This window comes from Taudactylus pleione, unplaced genomic scaffold, assembly GCF_031769625.1.
Source record: "Taudactylus pleione unplaced genomic scaffold, aTauple2 ptg000556l, whole genome shotgun sequence".
Classification (NCBI taxonomy): Eukaryota; Metazoa; Chordata; class Amphibia; order Anura; family Myobatrachidae; genus Taudactylus; species Taudactylus pleione.
Window position 1 is genome coordinate 21,777,314 of NW_028284958.1, and position 25,629 is coordinate 21,802,942.

General features: G+C 44.0%; 1 protein-coding gene across 2 annotated transcripts in view; it reads right to left on the reverse strand.

Annotated features, from left to right (window-relative positions):
* Positions 1–25,629, reverse strand: part of DENND4A (DENN domain containing 4A) — a 138,757-nt gene that overhangs the window by 47,027 nt on the left and 66,101 nt on the right. The window contains exons 8-14 of one of the 2 annotated variants that reach the window (XM_088452750.1): positions 23,044–23,102; positions 21,463–21,607; positions 18,067–18,242; positions 9,515–9,615; positions 7,888–8,106; positions 7,585–7,730; positions 7,175–7,213 (exon numbers count right to left, since the gene is read on the reverse strand). In XM_088452750.1, coding sequence (XP_088308876.1) covers positions 7,175–7,213; positions 7,585–7,730; positions 7,888–8,106; positions 9,515–9,615; positions 18,067–18,242; positions 21,463–21,607; positions 23,044–23,102 — 885 coding nt within the window. The remainder of the gene's footprint in view (positions 1–7,174; positions 7,214–7,584; positions 7,731–7,887; positions 8,107–9,514; positions 9,616–18,066; positions 18,243–21,462; positions 21,608–23,043; positions 23,103–25,629) is intronic. The other variant, XM_088452751.1, reaches the window with a different exon arrangement.

Genomic DNA, 25,629 nt, shown 5'->3' on the forward strand with positions numbered 1-25,629 from the left:
ATCTTCTTCACCTAGTATCTACATGGCTTCCTGAAACACTGGGTATATCATCTACCTCCTCATCCATCTTGGTGGAACGGGCGCATCGCATTGGTCCGGATCGTCAGAATACTCAACAACGTCCGAGACCTGTCATTTTCAAGCTTCTGAACTATCTTGACAAAGTTAAAATATTGGAGGCTTACCGCAAATCTACAGGCGTTTACTACGACGACTTCAAATTGCTATTGTTTCAAGATTTTTCTTTTCAGGTTTCCACAAAGAGAAGAGAATTTTCCACAGTTTGCAAGGAACTGTTTACTAAAGGCGTCCGTTTTGCGCTCTTGTATCCAGCTAAATTGAGAATCTTTCACGCTGGAAAGCCACATTACTTCGACTCCCCAAAGTCAGCACAGAATTTTCTTCAGTCCCTGGGATCTGTCTCTCCTCATTCTACCCTGGACGATAATGACTGAACATTGGGAGAGTTGATAAGTATTACATTATTGTCTGTTTGACATATCCCTATTGCCTTTTCTATATGTTATCTTTATATATTATGTCATTATTACTGCTACATTTAGCTGTGGTGTATTTTTGTTACGTATTTTTGCTAAATATGCATGTTTTTCATTCATATGTATTCCGACCCTTAGGGTTGTGCTCTTCTAATCTTTTTGATTACTGGTTTAAGTTGGGATGCCCTCAGGGGCTACCAAACTGGGTTTTTCAAATATGTAAAAATTTTGATAGGTTGTTTTTTACGTGTATTTGTGTTATCTATGTCCACACTGGGTTTGCTTTGATTGTTCAGGTTATCGGTCATTATCAGGGATTCCCCGTGATTGCCCCCTTCTCTGCTCGCTGGGACAGGGTAAGGGAACCGGATAGAGAAGTTTCCTTTTTCAGGTTTCCCAAAATGGGGGTTGGTTGATGTCTACTATGCCACTAACTGACAATCCTAATGTCCTAACCAAAAGATCCATTAAATTCTTATCTTGGAATGTAGAGGGGTTAAACTCACCTGTTAAAAGGAAAAAGATACTACGTCATCTTAAGACATTTCGTCCAGACGTGGTTTTTTTTACAAGAAACGCACTGGAAATTAGATGACCCTAATACTTTGAAGGATAATTGGATACAAGAGTACAAAAGTGCGTCCTTCACTACGAAAACACGGGGTGTGCTTATTTTGTTTGGTAATTCTATTAATTATAATATATTAGAGGAGTGGATAGACCCAGAGGGAAGGTTTCTCTTTTTGAAGGTGAATGTTGAAAACGAGATTTTCACCTTTGCATGTATATACGCCCCTCCAGGCCCTAATGCTTCCTTTTTCTCAGACATCTATGCAGCTTTACAAGGTTGGCTAGAAGGTTCCTTGATTTTAGGAGGTGACTTTAATGTAGCATTTGATTCCTCATTGGATGTTTCAGGTGGGCCTAGACAGACCGGAGGTAGACGTGGAATGCCGTCTACTTTATCATTGCTTATAGAGTCTTTCCAACTAATTGATCCATGGAGACATTTAAATCCAGATTCTAGAGAATATTCCTTTTTCTCGCACCCACATAACTCCTCCTCTCGGCTTGACTATTGGTTGATACCAGGGATCTTATGTCATAGGGTTGAAAATGCTGCCTTAGCTGACATATTAATTTCAGACCATGCACCCATATGGTTTACTATTAAGTTGGAGGTTCCACGTTTTTCTTCTTTTAATTGGCGGTTCCCGGATTATTTGGCCTCTTCGGAAGACTTTCAACAACAACTAGTTCATCATTTTCAAAATTATTTAACAGATAATGTTGCTCATAATCAGAATATTAATCTTCTCTGGCAGGCGTCCAAACCAGTTTTAAGAGGACATTTATTAGCTTACGTATCTTTTAAAAAGAAAAAATTACAACAAAGATTCCAACAAGCTAATGCTACTGTAACGTCTACCTACTCTGATTTATTGAATGATCCCTCTGAGGTAAATAGACAATCCTACAGGGAAGCTAAGGCCTTATATGATACTCTTTGTACGGAGCAAGCCCAAAAGAATCTGACTTATCAGAAAAATAGATACTTCCGATGGGGTAATCGGCCAGGTAAATTGTTGGCAAATCTAATAAGGTCCTCTACTAACCGCAAACATATTTCCTCTATAAAAACATCTACTGGGTCACTTAGCACTAATCCAGAAATGATTAATGACACCTTTCTTACCTTTTTTGATTCTTTATACCAAGCACCCCCTGATTAACCTACACAGGGAATTGAATTTTTGAGACAAGCGGGTCTTCATAAACTCAATAATGACGATAGAGAGGCTATCTTATCTCCTATAACAGACTTAGAAATAGAATCAGTAATTAAATCATTGCCAACAGGCAAAACACCAGGTCCAGATGGATTCTCAGCAGCCTACTATAAAATTCTCTCCTCACACATTGTACCACACCTTTCAACACTATATAATTCCATTCTTGCAGGTAATTCAGCTCCTTCAGGTTTTAACACAGCTCGAATTATCATGCTGCCAAAACCAAACAAAGATCCTACTCAGGTGTCATCCTATAGACCCATCTCTCTATTAAACCAAGATTTCAAAATTTTCACAAAAATATTAGCTATACGTCTCCAACCTATTTTGTCCAAAATACTTCACCCGGCACAAACAGGTTTTATAAAAACCCGTCACTCTGTTCATAACATCCGCACATTGTTGGCTACCATGATCAAAACACACCAGCTGAAAGAAAGGGGGAATATAGTGATTAGCTGTGATGCGGACAAAGCATTTGATAGAGTGTCTTGGTCTCATCTTATTAGAATATTTAATTACCAAAATTTTGGCCCTGCTTTCTTACATGTCTTTAACAGTCTATACCAAAATTCAACTGCCTTTTTGACTATTAACTCATTAAACACACGTTCTATCTATTTATCTCGTGGTACAAGACAAGGCTGCCCATTATCCCCGCTTTTATTTAATTTGGCCCTCGACCCCCTCCTTCGACATTTCATTAAAGAGACTAGATTGGCAGGGTATTAAATTTGGTCAGATAGAAATAAAATTTTCAGCATTTGCTGACGATCTTCTGCTGTACTTTGCAAACCCAAAAGTGGCTATGCCTTTTCTGGTCTCTTTATTTCATACCTTTGAATCAGTAGCTGGGTTTAAAATCAATTACACTAAAACTGAAGCACTGGCATTTTTTCCCGACGCAAAATTGGGTTGGGGGGATTCTTTCCCTTTCAGATGGGCTGCTGATTGCATTACTTATCTTGGAATCAAGATTACTACACACCCCTCCCACTTATATGTTGCAAATTACACACCATTACTACAAAAGATTTTTTCAGATTTTACGAAATGGAGATATCTCCCTTTGTCCTATATTGGTAGGTGTCACCTATATAAAATGATTAGTTTCCCAAGGCTACTCTATGTTCTCCAAATGCTTCCTCTTATACCATCAAAGAACGACCTGAAACTGCTAAACAAAGCCCTAACAAAATTCATATGGGCAGATAAACGTCCCAGAATATCACTATTCAAATTACAACAGACGACTGATTTAGGTGGTGTCAATTTGCCATGTCTCCAATCCTATGCCCTAGCGGCTAATTATAGAATCGCCATTGATTGGATAGGAGGGGCTAACAATTATACCATAAGATCTATGGAACAAGCTTTTATTCCAGATTGGAATCTAATATCTCTTTTACATACACCTCCACGATCTCTACCAACAGAAGTTAAAGATAATTTATTACTTTATACTACTTGTATGGCATGGAGATTGGTCCGTTCTAAATTGAAGATATCTAGATATGCATCTTTATTTTTACCTCTCTGGGGCAATCCAGCCTTTTGTCCTCATAGAACATCGCTGATATTTAAGATATGGCATGATAGGGGCCTTAAATATGTTTATCAATTTTTAAATGCAGATACTATGAATCCACTAATGCGTTCTCAATTACAAGACTTACACCCATCTATTACAATCCCTTTATTTCCATTTTTACAAGCCTTAAGTTATGTACAATCAATATTGCATGGGTTAGGTGAGAGGGACATGGAATGCGGATTGGATAGCATGGTGCGCTGTAGACCTGAGAACCTCTATTCTATCTCACAGATATATGCGAACTCTCGTTCGCGACTTAATATAGATTCCGGTAATGTGGGATTATTAAAATGGAACATTGATTTCCCTGAGCTTTCATTGAAAACCATATTAGCTTCTTATGTCAAACTAAATAAACAATTAATTTCAATTTCATATACTGAAATGCATCAGAAAATACTACACAGGGCATATTTTACACCAAAATTGAAGTTCCTCATCGGTGAGTCTTCCACTTCCAACTGCTATAAGTGTGGAACCCCAGAGGCTAATATTATACACTGTCTATGGGCCTGCCCTCAGGTGCAAGCATTGTGGATGAATCTTCAAAATTATATCAATAATACACTTAAGATTAAGTTTGATGTCACCAAAACTTGGGCTTTTTGGGATATTCACCCCCAGGATACTGTTCATGGCCCCTCCAAAGGTAATCGTGTGTTACTTGCAAAATTGGCAGCAGCCACTAAAAAGACAATTTTATCTCAATGGATCTCATCAGATCCCATATCTATAACACTATTACACCCTAGAATTTCTTTTTTATTTTCTATGGACTGGTCTGAGGCATCATTGCATAAAGAAAAGCAGGTCAAACGGTTCTTTGACACATGGCTCCCATACATACACAATTTATCCCCAGTAATGAAAGAAAATTTGAGGAAATGTTTTCAGTTCACTTCTTGGTATAACCTGGAGGTTCTTAGTAATAGCACTCCTCCCTTTTGAATTTTAGATTGTTTTGAGGGTTGGATTGTATGTTCATTTTGGAATCTTCTAAGATATTGTTAAATATATTGACTCTGATGATGTTACGATTGGATATATTTGTGATGTTCAAGTGTTTTATAACTGTTAACCATTCTATATTGTATGATTGTATACAACCCAGATGTGTACTATTTATGTTATTTGCAAACCTATCAATAAAAATTGTTTAAAAAAAAAAAAAAAAGGCTTATTTCAGTTAATTTTATTATTTTTTTAACCAAAGCACTGACACCTGATTAATACATATTATATATTTTGGTAGTACGTGTCTCATGTCCAGAAAGGAGTATTCTACAAAGTTCCTAAAAACCATGAAATCAATGGATTTTTTTTTTAAATGACTGCTGACATTCAGTAATATTACCATACACACAGATATGATTGTGAAGCTTATTTTCCCTATAGGTCCAATGAGTAGCCTAATTTAATGCAGAGGAATGTTAGAGGCAGTGTTAGGACCGACATGGGTCTAGTAAATTTTAGGACAATGGATGGGGGAAAAAAAAAAAAAAAAGGTACGCAGAACCCACAAAGCTCCAAGCACTCCAGATAATGGATCCCAAGTACATAACACGTATGGAGAATCTGAGGACCCCCTAGCCCACGGCAATTAAATCTGTGTTTTTACTGGTAGTGTTTTTTACATCTAGTCACAACAAGTAGTTTTAACCATGCAGCTTCCAATAGCATTACATGTCTCTGTAGCAGAAAGAGAGGTACAGCAACATCTTGTCAACTGAAATGTATTCCTGTAATGTACTTATTTCCAAGAAGGTCATCCAAGATGTAAAGCTACATTTCTGGCATAGATCTCTCTGACTGATTAAGCATGTTCAGCAGCAGAGAAAGAACTGTGATGCTTCATAAGATACTAACATTGTGGCCGAAGTCATAGAAAGGGAACATTAGGAGATACATTTGCTCAGCTGCCCTATACAATTACTATGGAAACATCTACAAAATACTGCAACATTTCATTTTACTGTTAAAAACTTCTATATTCTTTGCTGCAATACAGCATTTTTAGCTCTGTGCATTATATAATCTGCATTAATTCCTGTTGAATGGACAGAAGGTGACCCAGTTTTCTGGCAATACAACACAATGGATTAATCTTACTTAGACAGCAGTGTGTGGAAACAGCATACCTCAATAAAATCTACAGATTGTGGTCATGGAGTGAATGTTATTTAATATGTAATAGAGATTTAGTATATTCTAAAATAAATCAATCAATAACTGAAAAATATAGGTACTCTTCAGTATGTGGGGCATATAATAATGTATAGCATTAAGGTGCGTATCCACTTGCCGATGGGGTAACGACAGTACGATTACAACATTGTAATCATACAGTCGTTCCTCATCCTGTATAGTGCCTACACTGAGCGATATGTCGTTCAGTACAGGCACCCTCCCTCATCCCTGAACATGGTCAATCTGTCTTTATCGGCAGATTGATAGTCATGTTCCGAAGATGACTGATGTCGGAAATGACCAGCGGCAGCGCACATCGCTGGTTGTTTCCAACATTATACTGACCAATTTATGCACGATTAATGAGCGATTGAACGATTACGATGTTGTAATCGATCACTCTGCTTAATTGGCATGTGGATATGCGGCTTTACACCTATAGCTATCTATCCAGGACCACCAGCAAAGCATGGGCTCGCTGCTGCCCACCAAGATGAGTTTTATATAGTCTCCTAACCAACAGAACGTGAACACTTTGTACACTTATCACTGTAGTTTCATCTGCTTCATACAATATACTATCCACAAGCAATGAGTCCATATTACACAAGGTCACAAAAAAAATAAAAAAAGACTCTGGTCCCCATTGGTCACTGGTCAGCAAATCACATAGTCATCCATCTACTATCTGGTTATCTTTATACATCTTCCCTTGTCTCTCAATTATACCCATGATCACATTCAGATCTGAATACCCAAATGTAGCCTCTCATTGAGATATCAAATATGACAGAATATTTCTTAAATAAATTTATATTGCACAATAATTAAAAAAAAAAACAACTTGTCCACGTTAATGTGCTGCACGCTCAGCCAGCTTTACTTCATTATTAGGACTTGGTTGAATAGAGATAGCATTTCAGGAGAAGCTAAAGCAAGAATACAGGTAATTATAAAGGTATAAAAAAGAAATTCTATCACTGCCGCACACACAGGTTGATGACTGGCCTAATAATATATGAAAGGGCCATACTGCACTTCAATAGTAAATTCAGCCCCGAGTGATGCTACCAACCCAAATTAACAAACTGTGATACACTTACCTTAATGCCCTTTTCTGCATAATTCCTTTCTGAGAATAGCTTGTTAATGAGAGAGCAGAGCAACAAAGTGTCAGAAAATGCCCCCCTGTAGCAGTCAGCATATAAAGAAGAACAGGCTGCCATGGAATAAGTACTATGAACCCCATGCTACATTACACTACAGACAAAGTACCCTGCTCTCAGAAAGATAAGTTTTGGAGTTTATGTGGCTTGTAGGGTAAAAGCAAAAAAAAGATCTCTGGCCCCGCTACATCTGCACCATGCTACACGCTGTATGCAATGGGGAGAACCAGTATTATAGCTTATCCGAGGTGACAGGTGACCCTTTACATGACCTACATAGAGGCTAGTGTCAAACCGCTTTGCATGCACAGAACTGACATCAAAATCAGAAGTGTGGCAGTACATACCTTCTCAACACAGTCATCAAAGAAGGCTAAGCTGGCATCCTTGTCACTGACAAACGAGCATTCTTCAATGAAGCGGATAAACATTTGGGTTTTGGTCATCATATTGTAGAACTTGTGGTGTGAACGATCGCGGCTTTTTAAAAAACCTTAAAAGGCAATAGATTACCATTATATTTCCCATGCAATCCAAGTGATTATAATTTTACATCATTCAACAGACACACCGAAGCCCACATTTTCTTCACCAAGTTCAGCACGAAAACATGGACATGGCTGCACATATATGAGACATGTATTGTTTACCCTGTAGCTCAAACAGAGAGCTGGCATCTGTGGCCGTCTCGGAAGGGGCCTGTGTGATTGGACGAAGATAGGTTCTGTATCCTTTCAGAATTGATGCCATGAAACATAAAAAAGCTTCTTGAATCTCCATATCCAGCTGATGCGTTTTCTTTCCTGAATTGAAGTCAGTGTCATTCATAGCCAGTTCTAGCAGGGCATCATCTCTGGGTCGTTGCTGTACTAAGAGGAAAAACAGACTTATTGCCAGTGCACATGAACACTAAAGTCAAAGGAAAAGTGGCTTGTACCAAGTCATTGAATATATCTAAGTGGAAGAACTAGCACTGAAATGTATATTTGAGAGCAACAGTTCAGATATATTGTAAAGAAAAAAAAAAAAGTGTTTAAAAACACAGCAGGCACAAGGGTAGCACGGGTACGACGATCAGGACATTAAACAGGAGAGCTTCTGCATTTTTAGTTTCAAGTGGATTTCTATAATCTAAGTCATAGATTCCCAAATGCGGTCCTCAAAGCACCCTAACAGTCCAGGTTTTAAAGATGACCATGCTTTATCTCAGTCAGTTTGATTGAACCACCTGTCCTCAACCATGGATATCTCTAAAACCTGAGCTGTTGGGGAGCCTTGAGGACTGTGTTTGGGAACCTCTGGTCTAAGTATTAATACAGCATACAGTGGTGGCCAAAATTGCGGATTGAAATTTTAATGTTTTTCAACTTCGAATGCTTATAAAAACTGTTACACTTCATGCAGTGCAATGATTTATATATGAAATGAAAGGAAATTTAATGCTGAATTCAACACAATAAACAGAGGTCAAATATTTGCAGTACAAGGGAAGTTATGCAGTGAAAACAACACTTATGGTGAAAATCCCTGTGTACTTATGTTACTGTCCTATCAGTATTTAGTTGGGTATCCTTTATTTGTCAAGACAGCAGCACAGCGGCGTGGCCAGTGTAGTGCTTATCTGGAGTTCTAGAGTATTGCCAGATCCAGGGGCTCGCCTGAAGCCTGCTGCAGACTGGTGATGCTCTTGAACCACTTAACTGACGTGGTCGTATGGGATGCGAATGCAGCAAACTGTGCTTCAGCTGACATGGTGAGACCGCACTGCCCCGCTGTGTTTTTAACAGTGGAAATCCGTTCTACACATGTGCAGAACGGATCTCCTCCATCTCCCCGGACTCTCCTGCTGACACGACAATTTCTGACCGGTTATGCCACTAAAATAGTCTGTTAAGTTGTTAAGCGATTAACGCTGGTGTATCGAAAAACAATACGCTGCCTGTAGGGAAAAGGGCAACTTGACAGGGCAATGAAAGCATTGCAAGACTGTGGCACACTATAGGCATATAATATTACATTAAGAGTTACATTTCTGCTTCTTCAAAGAAACTCAGACTAAAAAAAGGATAGCAGGATTAGTTAAATGCATCAAGACAAGACTGAATATACATCTATATATAAACGAGTAGTTGCTATCCAATTAAAAATGTTGTTTGCTTAGTTATCAAAATTTATTATTTTAACAGTAAATTAAAACAATGAATGAGCATGCCCAAAAGTTTAAATATAGTCACAGTATAGAACAATCAGACCATGCATCTTATATAATGTACTTACACTCTGCCAGTTGCTGATACAAATTGCTGAGTGTATTGAGGAGATTCTTGCAGGCTTTTTTAGGCAGGATCTTCCAGCTGACGTTCCTTTTGCACTCCGATCTGCAACATCAATTACATACAGGAAAATTAATTCATACCCTGAGAACAATAAAGGAGGTGAAAGCCAATTGAAACCATGCTAATAGAAGTGCATTTCTTATCCCAAAATGTAATATGAATGTGTGTCATTAATATAATCAAAAACCTATTATGATTTAGTACTTTTTGAAAGTTACAAGGGGCGGTATTCAATTGTTATAGCGCGCCCGATCTCCCGCCTAAAGTGACGGGAGATCGCAGGGCACTATTCAATCGTTGCTGTTTTTCGCGCTGAACGTGCCCAAAGTGGTCAGGTTTAGCCGCGTAACATGGCTACCCCCGACCAAAGTGCTGGGCGCAATCACGAAAAGTGCTGTTTGGGCGCCCAAACAGGTTACTTTTTGCCAATTTCGGCTGGCACCCCCCCCCCCCCCCCCCCGCGGCTGTGAGCTGTGAGCCGCAATGGTGCGCTGGCAGATGATCGCGCCCGACTGGAGCAACAGTAGAATAGCTCCTGTCGGGCGCGTAAAGGGGCGCAACAATTGAATACCGCACAAGTAGATTCATAACGGTTAGTTTTTAGTTGATTGAAGTGTTACATAAAAATATAACATAACTGATGCTAACAAAGCAAAAAAATATGAGATATGGTAAGAACTTACCTTTGTTATCTCTATTTCTACGAAGTCCATAGGGTTCCACAGGATACCTTGGGGTATAGGTATCAGGCATCGGGCACCATAGAGTTAAGCTTTTCAGCCTCCCAGGATGCACTAGGGTCCCCCTCCTATACCCCGCCCCCGAGCCAAGGCATCTCAGTTACGTACCAAGCCATAGGCCGGAGGAGGAGAAGGAAGAGAGAGAAAAAAGATCTGGACACACACAAGAATCACATTCTCACCAGAGGGAGACCGAAAAACCGGTGACCAGAGCAAAGCCCATCTGCAGCACAGGTGCGACAGGGCGGGAGTCCTGTGGAACCCTATGGACTTCGTAGAAATAGAGATAACAAAGGTAAGTTCTTACCATATCTCATATTTTCTACTTCAGGGTCCATAGGGTATCCACAGGATACCTTAGGGATGTCCCAAAGCAGTATCCTTTAAGGGTGGGGACGCTCCTGTGCTGAAAGGAGAATCCGCCGCCCGAAGGAAGCATCCTGAGAGGCAAAGGTGTCAAATGCGTAATACCCCACAAAGGTATGGACAGAAGACCACGTGGCCGCCTTGCAGATCTGGACTGCAGAAGCACCACGTCGAGCTGCCCACGAAGGACCCACAGACCTAGTGGAATGAGCCCTCACAGAAGGTGGAACCGGCAGGCCTTCATGAAGATAAGCTTCTGAAATCGCCATACGGATCCAAGCTGCCAAAGTTTGCTTTGAAGCAGGCCAACCCTTTTTTAAGGAAGCCATAGAGGACAAACAAGGCGTCCGACTTCCTAAATGAAGTGCGGTCAACATAAGTTCTTAAGGCCCGCACAACATCCAAAGTGGCCTCACCCACTGAAAGGCCAGGTGAGTTAAAAGCCGGCACAACAATTTCTTCATTAATATGAAACCGGGAAACAACTTTGGGAAGAAATTCAGGACGAGTGCGCAGCACTGCCCTGTTCCCATGAAAAATCAAGAAAGGGGGTCTACAAGAGAGCCCCTAAATCAGAAACACGTCTGGCCGAAGCTATGGCCAGAAGGAAAACAGTCTTAGCTGTTAGCCATTTAAGATCCACTGAGCCCAGAGGTTCAAACGGCGGTCCCTGGAGAGCCCTCAGGACCACAGCCAAGTCCCAAGGCGCCACAGGTGGAACAAAAGGTGGCTGAATTCGCAGAACACCTTGCATAAAGGTGCGCACATCAGGGATTGTAGCAATCCTACGATGGAACCAGACAGACAGGGCAGAAACCTGCACCTTCAAAGAAGCAAGGCGAAGCCCATGGTCCAGTCGCTTGTAGGAAGGCTAGCACTCTAGACAGACAAAATTCCCGAGGTGCATAACCTCTCGGTCGACACCACTGGAAGAACGCATGCCACACACGATGGTATATTCTCGCGGAAGACGGTTTCCGAGCACTTAGCATGGTTCGCACTACAGAGCTGGAAAACCCCCTGGACCTTAACATGGCCGTCTCAACAGCCACGCCGTCAAAGACAGCCGAGTCAGGTCCGGGTGAAGACAGGGACCCTGTGACAGAAGGTCCGGTCGTAGCGGCAACCACAGAGGACTGTCCACGGACAGACCCTGAAGGTCTGAGAACCAGTGCCGTCTGGGCCATGCGGGAGCTATCAACAGAAGCGTCCCTCCTTCCTGTTTGAATTTCCGGATTACCTGCGGAAGGGAAAACGGAGGAAACAGATAAGCGAACCGGAACGTCCACCGGACGGACAGAGCATCCACCAGAGACGCCTTTTTGTCTCTTGTGCGAGACCGTACACCGGCAACTTGTTGTTGTGACGGGACGCCATGAGGTCGATCTCTGGAAGACCCCACCTGTCCACCAGCAGTTGAAAAACGTCCGGGTGCAGGGACCATTCCCCCGGATGAACGTCCTGGCGACAGAGAAAGTCCGCCTCCCAGTTTAGCACTCCCGGGATGAATACTGCTGATATGGCCGGGAGATTGCGCTCCGCCCATACCAGGATTCGGGACACCTCTACGAGAGCCGCCCGACTTCGGGTTCCTCCCTGCCGATTTATGTAGGCCACGGTGGTAGCGTTGTCCGACTGGACCTGCACTGGGTGACCTTGGAGAACCTGATGTGCCTGCTGGAGAGCATTGAACACCGCGCGGAGTTCCAGAATGTTTATTGGAAGCTCTGTTTCTGTCCACCTGCCCTGGAACAAGTGTGGACCCGAGACTGCTACCCAGCCCCGAAGACTGGCGTCCGTTGTCAACAGGACCCAATTCGCCACCCAGAACGGACGACCCTTGTTGAGATGGGTCGTTTGCAACCACCAGGCAAGGGACAGGAGAACCTCCGGAGTGAGCACCATCGTCTGGGATTTTAGACTCTGAGGCAGTCCATTCCATTTGGACAGGATCAGGTGCTGCAGAGGTCTGGCGTGAAACTGAGCATATTCCACCATGTCGAATACCGACACCATGGAGCCCAGTAACCTCATCGCCGAGTGCAGAGACACCCGGCGGCTCTGCAGACAACTGCGCACCCTCAACTGCAAGGCAGAGATCTTTTCCCCCGTCACAAAGATCCTTTGCTGTCCGGAGTCCAATAAGGCTCCGAGGTGCAGAATCCGCTGAGACTGGATCAGGATGGACTTCTGCCAGTTTATTAACCAGCCGTGCCGTTGCAGTACCGCAATGGTCAGGTCCAAGTGGCGTAGAAGGAGCTCTGGAGATCCTGCCACCAAGAGAAGGTCGTCCAAGTACTGTAACATGCGGACTCCCTGCAGCCGCAGGGAAGCCGCCATGACCGCCATCACCTTGGTGAAAACACGTGGTGCTGTCACCTTTTGGCCTGGCAACGCCCGGAACTGAAAGTGGTCGTTGCGGATTGCAATCCTGAGGAACTGTTGATGGTGTAAAAGAATAGGGACATGCAGGTAAGCGTCCTGTATGTCCAACGACACCATGTAGTCCCCAGGTTCCAGCGCCAGAATGATGGACCGTAGGGTCTCCATCCAAAACTTCAGCACCCGCAAAGACTTGAGAGCTTTGAGGTTGAGTATCGGACGATATGACCCATTGGGTTTCTGCACCAAACAGAGATTGGAATAGAAACCCTGGCCCCTCTGGGAGAATGGAACAGGCACTATAACTCCAGCCTGGAGCATAGTGTGCAAGACCTTCCGCAGTTCCAAGGCTTTGTTCCGGTCTGATGGCAGACCCGTGGTGAAGAATCGAGACGGGGATCTGTGCCGGAAGGAGAGGGCATACCCGTGAGAAACCACCTCGAGAACCCAAGTGTCTGTCGTGGTGACTGACCAACACCGGGCGAACTGCAGCAGGCGGCCTCCCACTTTGGGATCCCCCAAAGGGAGGCCCGGACCGTCAGGCCGCAGGCTTGTCATCTGGCTTAGGGGCCGGACGTCTGGTACTCCAGGCCTGCTTCCGGGGCTTGGCCGATTTTTTGGGGCCAGCCTGTTGGGGAAAGGACTGTGCTTTAGGCCTACCCCAGGCCCTATAAGGCCGAAAGGACGATGTAACTGAACCGGAAGGAACTGCAGCAGACGGGAGACATGCCGATTTGGCTGCCGCCAGTGTGGCTACAATTTTGTCCAGGTCCGGACCAAATAGAACTTCTCCATTAAAAGGCAACGCTTCCAAGCCCTTTTTGGAATCAGTGTCCGCCTTCCAAGATCGCAACCATAAGGTGCGACGAGCAGCTACAGCTGCCGAAGAAATCCGAGACGCCAGGGTACTGATATCCAAGGCCGCTTCGTTGATATAAGTGGCCGAATCCCGGAGATTGCCGATCAACTCCGTCTGTTCAGCTGAACAGTCGGAATCGAAGGACGCCTCCAAAGTGTCAGCCCAGCGCTCCATAGCTCTGGCAACCCAAAAAATGGCCATAGCCAGCCCCCCCCGCAAGGGTATAAACGGACTTTAGGCAGATCTCCACCTTGCGGTCCGTAGCATCCTTTAGGGAAGACATGGATGGCATGGGTAATGTGGCACTACGGACTAGGCGTGTCACATGAGAATCCACCTGTGGAGGGGATTCCCACTTAGAAAAATAATTATCTGCGAACGGATAACCACCGCCAAACGCCTCTGCGGCTGGTAACGTTTGCCAGGCTGTTTCCACGCCTCCTCTAAATGGTCCACCAGATGACCCGAAAGAGGAAACACTGTGGCGTCACCCTTAATATCCTTAAAAAAGGCATATTTATATTTGGACACCGGAGGATCTTCGTCCTCAATCACCAAAGCTGTGCGGACTGCCCGAATAAGTCCAGGAATATACACCTTGGACCTAACGTCCGCCTCCTTAGTACGGAGAGGTTCCTGGTCTGAAAGATCCAGAATCTCCCCATCATCAGACGGCACGTCGTCATCCTCATAAGGAGCAGACAGACGCCACCGGCCGCAACACAGACTCCCCTTGTAACACATCCGACAAGTGCTGTACAGAACTTGTCAGGGAATTAACCCACGCAGGCTCCTGAGAGACCTGGGGAGGGGAAATAGGGAGACTGTGGGGTACCATCAATTGCCTCGGGAACCCTGCATGGGTGACGACACCACTGATTGCTGGGACAATCCCATCTGTGAGAACGCAGGCTGCGGAGCTAACTGGCCCACCAGGGTTGTAAGCGCTTTGGCGAAACAAGCCCAGGGTGGCTCCTGTACCGGTGCTGTGACAGTAATTGGCCGCATTAATAAATAACACAGCCGGCATAGCCCCTCCGCGCTACCCTCCCCCTCTGCTATAGGTACTTTACACGTAGTACACTGAAGCTGGAGAGGAAAGACACTCTCAGACATGATGGTAAGTATGTGACCCCTCTCACCAATACTTTTTAGTATAGCGAGAGACCACCCTGCAAGCACCGCAAGGGCTTTAGCAGAAAGAACAGGGACAGTGATAAGGCTGACAGTAAGAGATTAAAAGTACAGGCAGCAGCGCTAGCACAGTCACATACAATGCACAGAAAAATAAATCCTGCACTATCAGCCCTGATACTAAACTACACAGACACAGAGTCTGGTAGGACACAGCGCTACATACACAGACCTGACCAAGCGGAGGAGAGGTATGCGGGGGGACCCAGACCACGATGCCTCCGATCTTAGGCTTCCAGCAGCGTTCACCATGCGTTACTGAAGATGGCCACCGAGGAGCATAGAGGAGGCTGGCCTGGGGGAGGAGCGCTGCCACAGGGCTGTGTGCAGCGGGGGAGGCGCCGGCTGTGAGACAGGGAAGGCGCGCTCCCCTGGCATGCATTTAACCCCTGGGATGCCGCAGCACTACCGCGGTCCGCTGTCCCAGGGGGGTAGTGGAAGCGCAGGTTAATACCTGGCTCCACACTGCAGCCAGTCCCCAGGGAGCCCCCTGCCTGGGGACTTTGGACCATGTTCAGCAGGGTCCCACCGCGGGACCCCTGCTGCTTACCCTGTTGTATCCCCTTAGATCCGGCCACGGCCCAAAACATCTGGGGTCACCGCTAGCTGTGACCCCAGATGCTTACCAGCATCCCCGAATCGGTACCGGCGTTCTGGTACCGGCGGGGTGTAGGGAAGACAGCATGGACGTCAGTATTGACTGTCCATGCTGTACTTCCAGATGTGCAGCCACAGCTGCAATGAAGAAAACTTCAGGGGCTCTTCTAAGCCCCCCTCTAGCAGGTGCATCCGACTCCGGCCGGGCACCAAACGAAACTGAGATGCCTTGGCTCGGGGGCGGGGTATAGGAGGGGGACCCTAGGGCGTCCTGGGAGGCTGAAAACTTAACTCTATGGTGCCCGATGCCTGATGTCATCACCTATACCTCAAGGTATCCTATATATACAGTGTACTATTGAATATATCAATCAAAACATGGCAAGATAACCTTGTGGTTAGTAATAAAATTATAAGCAGATGACAGTATATGGAAACATTACCATCATCATATAAAATTCACTAAAAAGTGCAAATCTGCACATATATACAAAAGCACATAAACAGCCACAACAGTTCACCTTAATATATCAGTATGTTGACAACTGAGATATTAGTACTATTGCAGTCTTTAGGCTTATGACACTTTAGCCCATGAAATGTGCGTTTAATTCTATACCTAAGGAATTACTATAGGAGAGAGCTTGCTGATGTGGTCACATCACCGGCATGGTGGTATGCACATTTTGGAAGGTGGCCAACTTACGGATGGTTCTTGAGGGGCGTGCCATGCAGCATCTCCTCCCTGGCATGGCTTCCCTAATTAAGGCAAGTATGCCAAAAGGCAGACAGAGCAGCAGCCAGCAGATTCTGCATTGCAGGTTTTTCAAGACTTTGTATCTGTTTCACAGTCTATAGTTTGCGTCACTTTAATCTTGTGTCTGATTTACAGTCCACTATCATTTTCTTACTGCAACTGTAAGTGAACACCAGTAAAATATTGTAACAGTTCTGAGTGACACTCTGGCTGCAAATCTGGGCTATTTCACACACCACAAGGAGGTAGAGGTCGAGTAGCCACACTCACCGACAGGGCGTTCCCTTAATCTTGTAGAACCTGCTTGTATGAGGTGTTTGGCCTGTTCAATGTGAAGCCTTTATAGCTATTTGCCTTTCCCCCCCAAGAACAGAGTGGGATCCTTCCCTCCTCCATCCCTCTGTGGAAGCCTTCTTCCCTACCTAAGAACTTCGGACCCTTCTGCTAGATCACCAGATGAGCGAGTTGGCCAATATGTCTAATGAAGACAGTAGATGACACAGTCAGGGTCTCATCTCTTTTAGATAGTATGAAGGAGTTGGCCTCCACAACACCACCATGGAAGCAGCGGACTCCTGCTGCAATTCATCATGAGTAATCTGACTGAGGAGCTCTCCTAACAATTAGGGGAGGTGGCTGAAGATTTGGACATGGAGGTTCTCTCTTCTCTCTTAGCGCTCGCGAGCGGGTCTGAATCAGGCCCTCTATCCCCAGAATATCCAGTATTCCCCATTGGACTCAGAGAGGATAAAAAAAATAAAACAGCTACCCAGGTTACAAAAACCAAAACAAAAACGATGAACTTAAAAAGAACATTGTTTCCATTTTATTCACTTATCCATATTTTTTACTTTTTGCCCTTATGCTTCTTTAACATGAGTGCCAACTATTTGCCTAATTTGTTATGCATTTGCTTGCAGTGAAAAACATATTAGGATTAATGTAATGGCCTGCATGATGCAAGCTTTGGTGAGTTTGCCCAATATTTTAAAGTGGCAATCATTTAAAAGCTAAAACCAACCTGGCTTTGCCTTTTAAATGATTGCCACTTTAAAACATTTGAGCTGGCATGCTGGAAACTCCCCAATGCCTGCATCGCGTAAGTTATTACATTTACCGCATAGTGCTTAGATCAGAAGCATTATACATTAATACATTGAAGCAAATGCAGTTTGTGCTTTTTGTTTTGGGACCATATAAAAGACCATGATACCAAGGTAGAGGAGGAGACTTGTAATATCTAAAGTAGGGGGCACAGTAAATAAAATTATAATACACACATTTTTCTAAAACACTGAAATGATAAGCTCAGATCTCACTGTTTATAAAGCTATTATTTACAGAAGTTTATACAAATCATGACAGCATTTATGTATTGTAAAAGGACATACAGCAGTCAAAAACCCATTAATTTAATGCATTCAGAATAATCTGCATTACTAAATAAAAAAATTTCTCATTGAGTCCGTAATTCACATCAAGCGTCACTCTCTAAAAGAGAACCTTAGTTCGCTCCATTCAGAGGAGTAATGAATGTTGGAGAACATGGACAATCTCATTCGTTGTAACAGAACAAGTCCTAATCAAGGAAAACTTACTGAGAGATGGTGTTGGTATCTAGGTCAACACAACTCACATCCGGAGGGGGCTCGTACAGATCAAAATAGCGAGAATCAATCCCCACAATGAAAGGACATGGGGCACTCAGCACGTCCGCCAAGGCCAAAGGGCAGAGAGGAATATACGGGCACGGCCAATGGAAAGGGAAAATCATCTATGGGAAAATGATAGAGGGAGAATATTGTGTGGTTACTGTCAAGTGTCAAAGAAGATAAACAAATATACTTTATGCATATTACGACCACAGGGACAACACTCTATAGTCTGAGGGTATATGGTCAGACAGACCTATGGTCTTACACAAAACATCACTGCATGTTAGAACATCAGAAAGTAATTTAACTATATTCCAAAAAGTTTAGAAAAAGAAAGAAAAATAAAAAATCAGCAATTCAAAGGTCTGTTCCCAACATAGGATGTGCATTATTGCAAACACTACTACTGGGTATGGCCAAATAGCTGAACTCAAAACAAAGATAACTGGATTAAAATAAAAAGGTAGTCAGACCACCAAGAAACATAACAGTCATATACAAGTATCCGGAGACGCCACACATTTTAGGTGAAGAGTCAGTGCTTCCAGCCACATTAACATTTTCACAGTTACAAGTTTTAAGCAATGGCTGTTACTCGGGCTTAGTGAAACTGTCTCTGATTTACATGGGCTCTTCTGCATAAGAAGTAGAATGGCAAAGCAGCGATAAGCTTCTCTACCATATGTTTTATTCACTCAAACTTTACAGGCTGGCTCCAAAAAGCTGCGTTTGGATTAGGTCCAGAAATGAGAGCCTGAGAGCAGCCTGTTAATGTGATGCAAATGAGTCTATGAAGCACCTCAATCTGCTGCAAACACTGTCATGCAGACTGTATGAGAAATACTTGGGGGATCGGGAGCTGCCCAATGTAAGGACACTCGAGTTTTGCTGGCATAAGGTGCTAGAACAAGGATGTTAAAATTCAAACATTGGTAATTATGAAAGGCAGACCAAAAAAAAGCAGATATACATGAGAAACAACAGAAGAAAAAAATCTGTATTAAAGGTTTTGTACTGCACAGCACATAAACCAGCTTTCCAGTACAACAGTGTATGCAGCACCCACCCGGTAATATGAACAGAGTGGCCATATATTTACAATAGGCCACACATCGTAGTGATCTGAAAAGAAGTGTAAAATTACAGCCACAAATAGTAAATTCTGAGTTGCACATCAATAGGCAGCCACATACAGATAAGGGGTTAGGTACAGGATGTCGGTGCTCGAAATCCCAGCGGTGAGAATCAAGACGCTGGAATCCCGACAGGGTTAGGATGACACCTGTCGGTAAGTATCCTAACCCTCCTCCTCCTTCCCCGCTGCCTAACCCTCCTCCCCCAGTGCCTAAACTTAACCTCCCCCCTAATGCCTAACCCTCTCCCTAATCCCACTACTTACCATCAGGATGCCGGTATCGGGAATTCCGGCGCAGCGGTATTCTGAGCGTCGGCATCATGACAGCCGGTATTATGACTACATCCCACAGATAAGTAACCAGTCTGGTTACCACTAAAGCAGGGGACAGCGAGCATGGGGACCCCTTGTAGAAGTCATAACATTGGTGCTAGTTGTTCATTTTAGGGGGACAGGAACAGAAGTATAATTACACCATGGCTTTTATTATACGCCACCTCAAAGTCCTCTATGTAGACTGCATCTCCAGGGTTATCTTATAGACTTGTGTTTTTACCTATTTTAAAACCTTGCTCTTACGTGTCCTCTGAATCCTTTCCAGGCGTAGAGGCCACAAGTGAAAGGTGCATGAAACTCATAGGTCTGTTTTCACTGTATGGGAGCAGTGACACAAAGTGGATTTGTGTAGCCCACAATAGAACTTATGTCTTACTCTAAATGAGGTCTACAAAGTGTAAGGTATTACAACTAATTCTATCAAATGTAGTGTAGACTTAAAAAGAACAATTAAAGCCATAGTAAAGTGCATCTATTTGGCAAGCAATATAAAGATCTTCAAGTCATCACAGTAGAAATGTGAAATAACATATCGAAAATTCCAATGCCTCCCCTGGCAGAGTAGTAGTCTCATCCATTTGTCTCACAATATCCCACTGCAATCACCAGAGACCTTCAGATTTGGGAATAGAGTAAGGCTGTGTATCCACTAAACGATTCGCTCATTGAGCGATATTGTTTAGTGTGTCCCCGGCAGTGGTGTGCTCAATGTCGTTAACGATATCGTTCAGTGCCGGCACCCTCTTTCATCCCCGAACCTGCACAACCTGACTATATCATTCAGTGCCGGCACCCTCTCTCATCCCCGAACCTGCACAACCTGACTATATCGTTCAGTGCCGGCACCCTCTCTCATCCCCGAACCTGCACAACCTGACTATATCATTCAGTGCCGGCACCCTCTCTCATCCCCGAACCTGCACAACCTGACTATATCGTTCAGTGCCGGCACCCTCTCTCATCCCCGAACCTGCACAACCTGACAATATCATTCAGTGCCGGCACCCTCTCCCATTCCCGAACCTGCACAACCTGACGATATCGTTCAGTGCCGGCACCCTCTCCCATCCCCGAACCTGCACAACCTGACGATATAGTTCAGTGCAGGCACCCTCTCTCATCCCCGAACCTGCACAACCTGACTATATTGTTCAGTGCCGGCACCCTCTCTCATCCCCGAACCTGCACAACCTGACGATATCGTTCAGTGCCGGCACCCTCTCTCATCCCCGAACCTGCACAACCTGATTATATCGTTCAGTGCCAGCACCCTCTCTCATCCCCCCGGGGGTGCCAGCCCTAACCTCCCGTTATGCCTAGCCTAACCTTACACCACCCCCCCACCCCTTTTCCTAGCCTAAACCTAACCCTCCCAGGGGGGGCGCCTAACCCTAAGTCCCCCGGGAGCCCTGAAACCTTACCTCTCCCCACCACCACGGCCCCCCCTCCCCCCGCGGCTGTCTGCGCCCGGCTTAACTTGGTTCGTCATTAGTACTCTGCCGGGATTTGACAGTCGGGAAGCCGGCGGTCGGCATTTAGACCGTCTGCTTCCTGACTGCATCCCTGTATTTGCACCCCTTGCATTGGAACCTGGCTTGTCCAGGTACACTGTTACTTGGCATTTCTCACTCGACTCCCCACTCTTAATCAGGCCCTCAGACAGTAGATTGTTCCTCTGGTAGTTCCAGCTGAAGCTACAAGGCAGTGGACACTGCTACACAGAACTTCTAAATATTCTAACCAGGGTTCCAGTTTCATTGCTGTTCTCCATGACAATGAGTGAAGTGTTACACAATCAAGGGGTGACTGAAGATATTATCAACGACTGGAGGAAAGAGAAGATTCACCTTGAAACAAATGTTACTTACAGAGACCAAGGCTTCGGTTACACTGGTTAGAACAGAGGGCCGTAAGGAATGGATGAGGATCTTGTGTTCGGTGACGGCAAAAACCAGCAGAGTAACGGCATTCTCAGGACCCAAATTCTGCAGCAACGTGGAAAATTTCCCTCCACTGCTTGATACAAGAGTTTTATTTAAAACAATCACCATTCAATACAACATCAATATACCATAATGTACAAATGTAATGAAAGTCTTACAGAATTACATATGCCCCAATGTTTTATACTTATTACTTGCTTTATTTTTAAAAAGCAGAGTTGTGCGGGTGTATGGTTGGAACTAAGCACAACATGTGTAATCTGGGATGGCAGAAATAGCAAATGTCCAACTGGTGATTCTTGGGCTAGATGCAGAACGCTACAGATTTTGGTGGTCCCCACTTCCCGTGACAATAGATGCAGCACTCTACAGATTTTGGTGGTCTCTACTTCCCCCTGACAATCTGAAAAGGCTCTGCTATAGGACTTCATTTTCTACACATGAAGGGCCCTAATGAAGCATTTTGTTAATATTCTTTGTGTATGGTTCATTTCAGGGGAAACTTAGGCCAAACTATAATATGGGCTTAATCCAATTAAACGCTATGTACTCGCGGGTGCGAGTCATCGCGACAATGGCCGCACTTGACAGCAGCCCAAATTCGGATAAAAGTGCTCGAGCCCCATAGGGCTCTGAGCACAATTATGCAAATTCGGGCTCGGAGCAGGCCGCAAGGAGTAAATATAAAAATTAACAAAAACACCCTGTTCAGTTTTAAATACAAACCTCAACATTAAAAATAGGACTATAATAAATAAGACATGAGCTTGCATGGCATATTACTTCTAGTTTGAATGTTAAAGAATACACAGAAACATACACATTACAGTTATAAAATAATCCCGAGCATTAATTTCAGGAAGCACCATGTGTCATTACTGTGGTAAATAAACAATTTACTAGGAATTACAGATGTATTGGAACTTGGGACCAAATCAGTAGAGGTCAAAGCAGCTTACTGATTAATTAAATAGGAGATACACTGCTGTTTGTAGTTTGCTTGTGAAGGTCGTGGGACCCTGCCAGGGACAACAAGCGAACAGGAAAAAAAAAAAAAAAGATAATTATTCAAATCACTAATTAATTCTTCCAGTAATTACATGTAAATGTTGCAGTTATTATGCAACAGAGGAGGATGCAGTCGATACAAAAAACCAACACATCACGTTCTTTCAATTTTCCCTCGATGCACGATTGAACTTTAGTTTAAAATCCTTGGCTGGTTAGTGGTGGCTGCTGAATCCTTTGAGACGTAGTGAGGAGAAAGCACTGCGGGGGGAGAGGTTGCTAAAGTAACCAAACGCCAACTGTGCTGGGAGGCTTACAAAACATGCCCGTCACATGACAGCAACCATCAGGTTAAATTAGTGTAGCGGTGTATTGTTATGCAATGCTAATCCAGAGAGAGCTGGAATCACATTAGTGCACCTGTAGGCCTGTGAGAGCTCAGCAAGGCTCCCTGCACACAGTAAGGCCCCTGTTTCATGTAGAATAAAGTGTACTTGCCTGAGTGGAAGTGGAGAGGACACAGGCTGGCTCAAGATCAGGGTGTCGTGCGGGGACAGCTATTCGGAAAGACAGTAAATTGTGTTTACTCAGCAGAGCAAAAGGGCTGGATTTACATGATAAAAGGAAATATAAAGGCCAAGCAACATAATGAGGACTGTTTATTATTAATAATATCATTACCTCATCAAGCAGTACAGCGGATACAAAACATTATGCAGCTTTCAAGATTGAATTGAATCAATTGTTAAACCCATCCACGGCATAGTATAGTTACACTAATGAGGCACCTATATTCCCTTTACCTATACTGTTATAATAAAAATAATTTGCAGCTCTAACTACGTTGATCGCGATAACTATAGACTTCGGTCAGCCTAACAAAAATATATAATAAAACTTTTCTTTATTACGCGCCCAACATTGTATTTTTCTGCAGAACTCCCTACATTCAAAGTAACAGGATGAGAAAGCAGAATCCTGTAAAGCAACGATGTTAGGAGAGAAAGTTGTTCACGAATGCCATTGAAACTGATGACGGGGCTATGTATGCAATATCACTACTCATTCGGCATGTAGTTAATTTACCGGAGTCCGGAATGCCGGCTGCCAGAATCCCAACGCGGAAAGCCCAATTTGGGATTAAAGATAGGCGTCCAAATCCTGACTCCTATCTTTAGCCTGAAGCTGAGATCCCAACAGCAGACAAGCCAAATGAAGGTAAGCAGGGTATGTTAGATGTTAGCCGCGCGGGGGTTTTGAGGATTTGGGACCCCCAAGGGGAGATTAGGGTCAGGCTAGGGAAAGGGGGGGGACTAGGGTTAGGCACCACAGGGTGGAGGTTAGGGTTAGGCACCCCAGGGAGGTTTAGGGTGTGAGGAGGGGGGGGTTAGGCACCACTAGGGTGAGGTTTGGGTTAGGCACCACTAAGTGAGGGTTAGGGTACTTTCCAGCCCCAGTCGGGATGTGGAGCTTTCGGTGTCGGTATTTCATCCGACGACTAATCAGCCTCCGGCATAACATAGAGATTCCTACTCATTCATGGTCTGGCACCTGTTTTTATACCTCATCCATGTGCATGGACGGTCATGTATTTATTGAGACCTTACACAGTGAACTAAAATCTGTGAATCCAGACATGTGTTTAGACTTTCTATAATAAAGCTATGAGATTTATTGCCTAGAACACTTTGGACTTGGGGTTTTTGGTTAAGATGCTTTTCATCTAACAACACCACATCCCAATCATCCTATACTGCATACATACTGCTCCTGGCATTCCCTTCTTTAATAAATGATGTAACAGTGCTTCTCAAGAAAGGACTAATGCGGAGCTGAAAGGACAAATTTTAGCAGATCGTATCATGCATGTTTTCACACTGTGCAAGTACGGGTCATGCAATGAGAGTTGTACGCATTTCAACCACATCTACACTATGACTGAAGAAGCGCAACTGGGTTGTAACAGCGTGTCAACACAATGGTGGGCTATGCAGAGCTGGATGGTTGTGTAAATACACTTGTGAACAGGCGTATCTTTTGCACCTAGTATAGGGTAAGTGCAAGTGAGCACTGATGATGACACCTAGTTGCAAACCAGGCGTACACATAGGGGTGGTCACATCTCCAGATGCGTATAACTCTCCCTAATGTATTTCCATCTCTGTATCATCATGTAGGATATCGGTGAAAACCAACAATTACCAACTATCTTTTATTCTAGATCCCATACTAAGCAGTATGCTAAAATCAAACAAAGCCACTATCCTTCTATATCGAAAAGTGTAGTACGGTAGCAAGCTGAATAATAAACATGGAATACCAGTAGTGTTTATACTTAAGTTACATATGTCCCCCATGCTTACCATATTAGAAGGGATGTGCAGGGTCAGGGTCTGTGTGAGGGGTGTCTGAACATAGTTAGCCAGCCCCCCCCCCGCCCCCCCTCCCGCCACACTCACACAGCCACACCTCCTAGGGGCCGACCGAGGCTGTGGCTGATCAGGATTGGATCGCCTGCTGAAGTTACTGCTGCATCGCCCCCAAGCACATGGCCAGGATGGGTGCCTGGTGATCGCGGTGATTATAGACAGTGCATGGTGGCAGCGGCCTCGGGGTGCATGATTACGAGTGACAACTTTTCAAACTGGCTGCATTGAACTATCCTGTGGTTTTGTTAGCTACATAGGAGCTTCAGCTGACTGTAGTGGAGTGGTAATACTTTACTTTATAACAGAGCTGCAGTAAAGTAACAATATTTTTAATACTTCTATTAAAACCCTTTCTATTGAATATTAGAATACTGGAACCTGGGGTACAGAGCCTGCTTTTTAGGACATTGTAACTTACTATATTTTCAAGTATTTTATGCTTCTACCATTTATACATCCCTATCCTGCAGGGAACTTAGTTGTTCTTCTAACCATCAATCACAGACAAAATAAAAAGTAAAAAAATAAATTAATAAAAGAGGGAGCACATACTTCAGCTCTGAAAATAAACATGAGAACTAGAGCCCCCAATGGATTCAGGCAAAATAATTTAACATAGGAATAATAATCCAATTTTCTCTATCGTCCTAGAGCA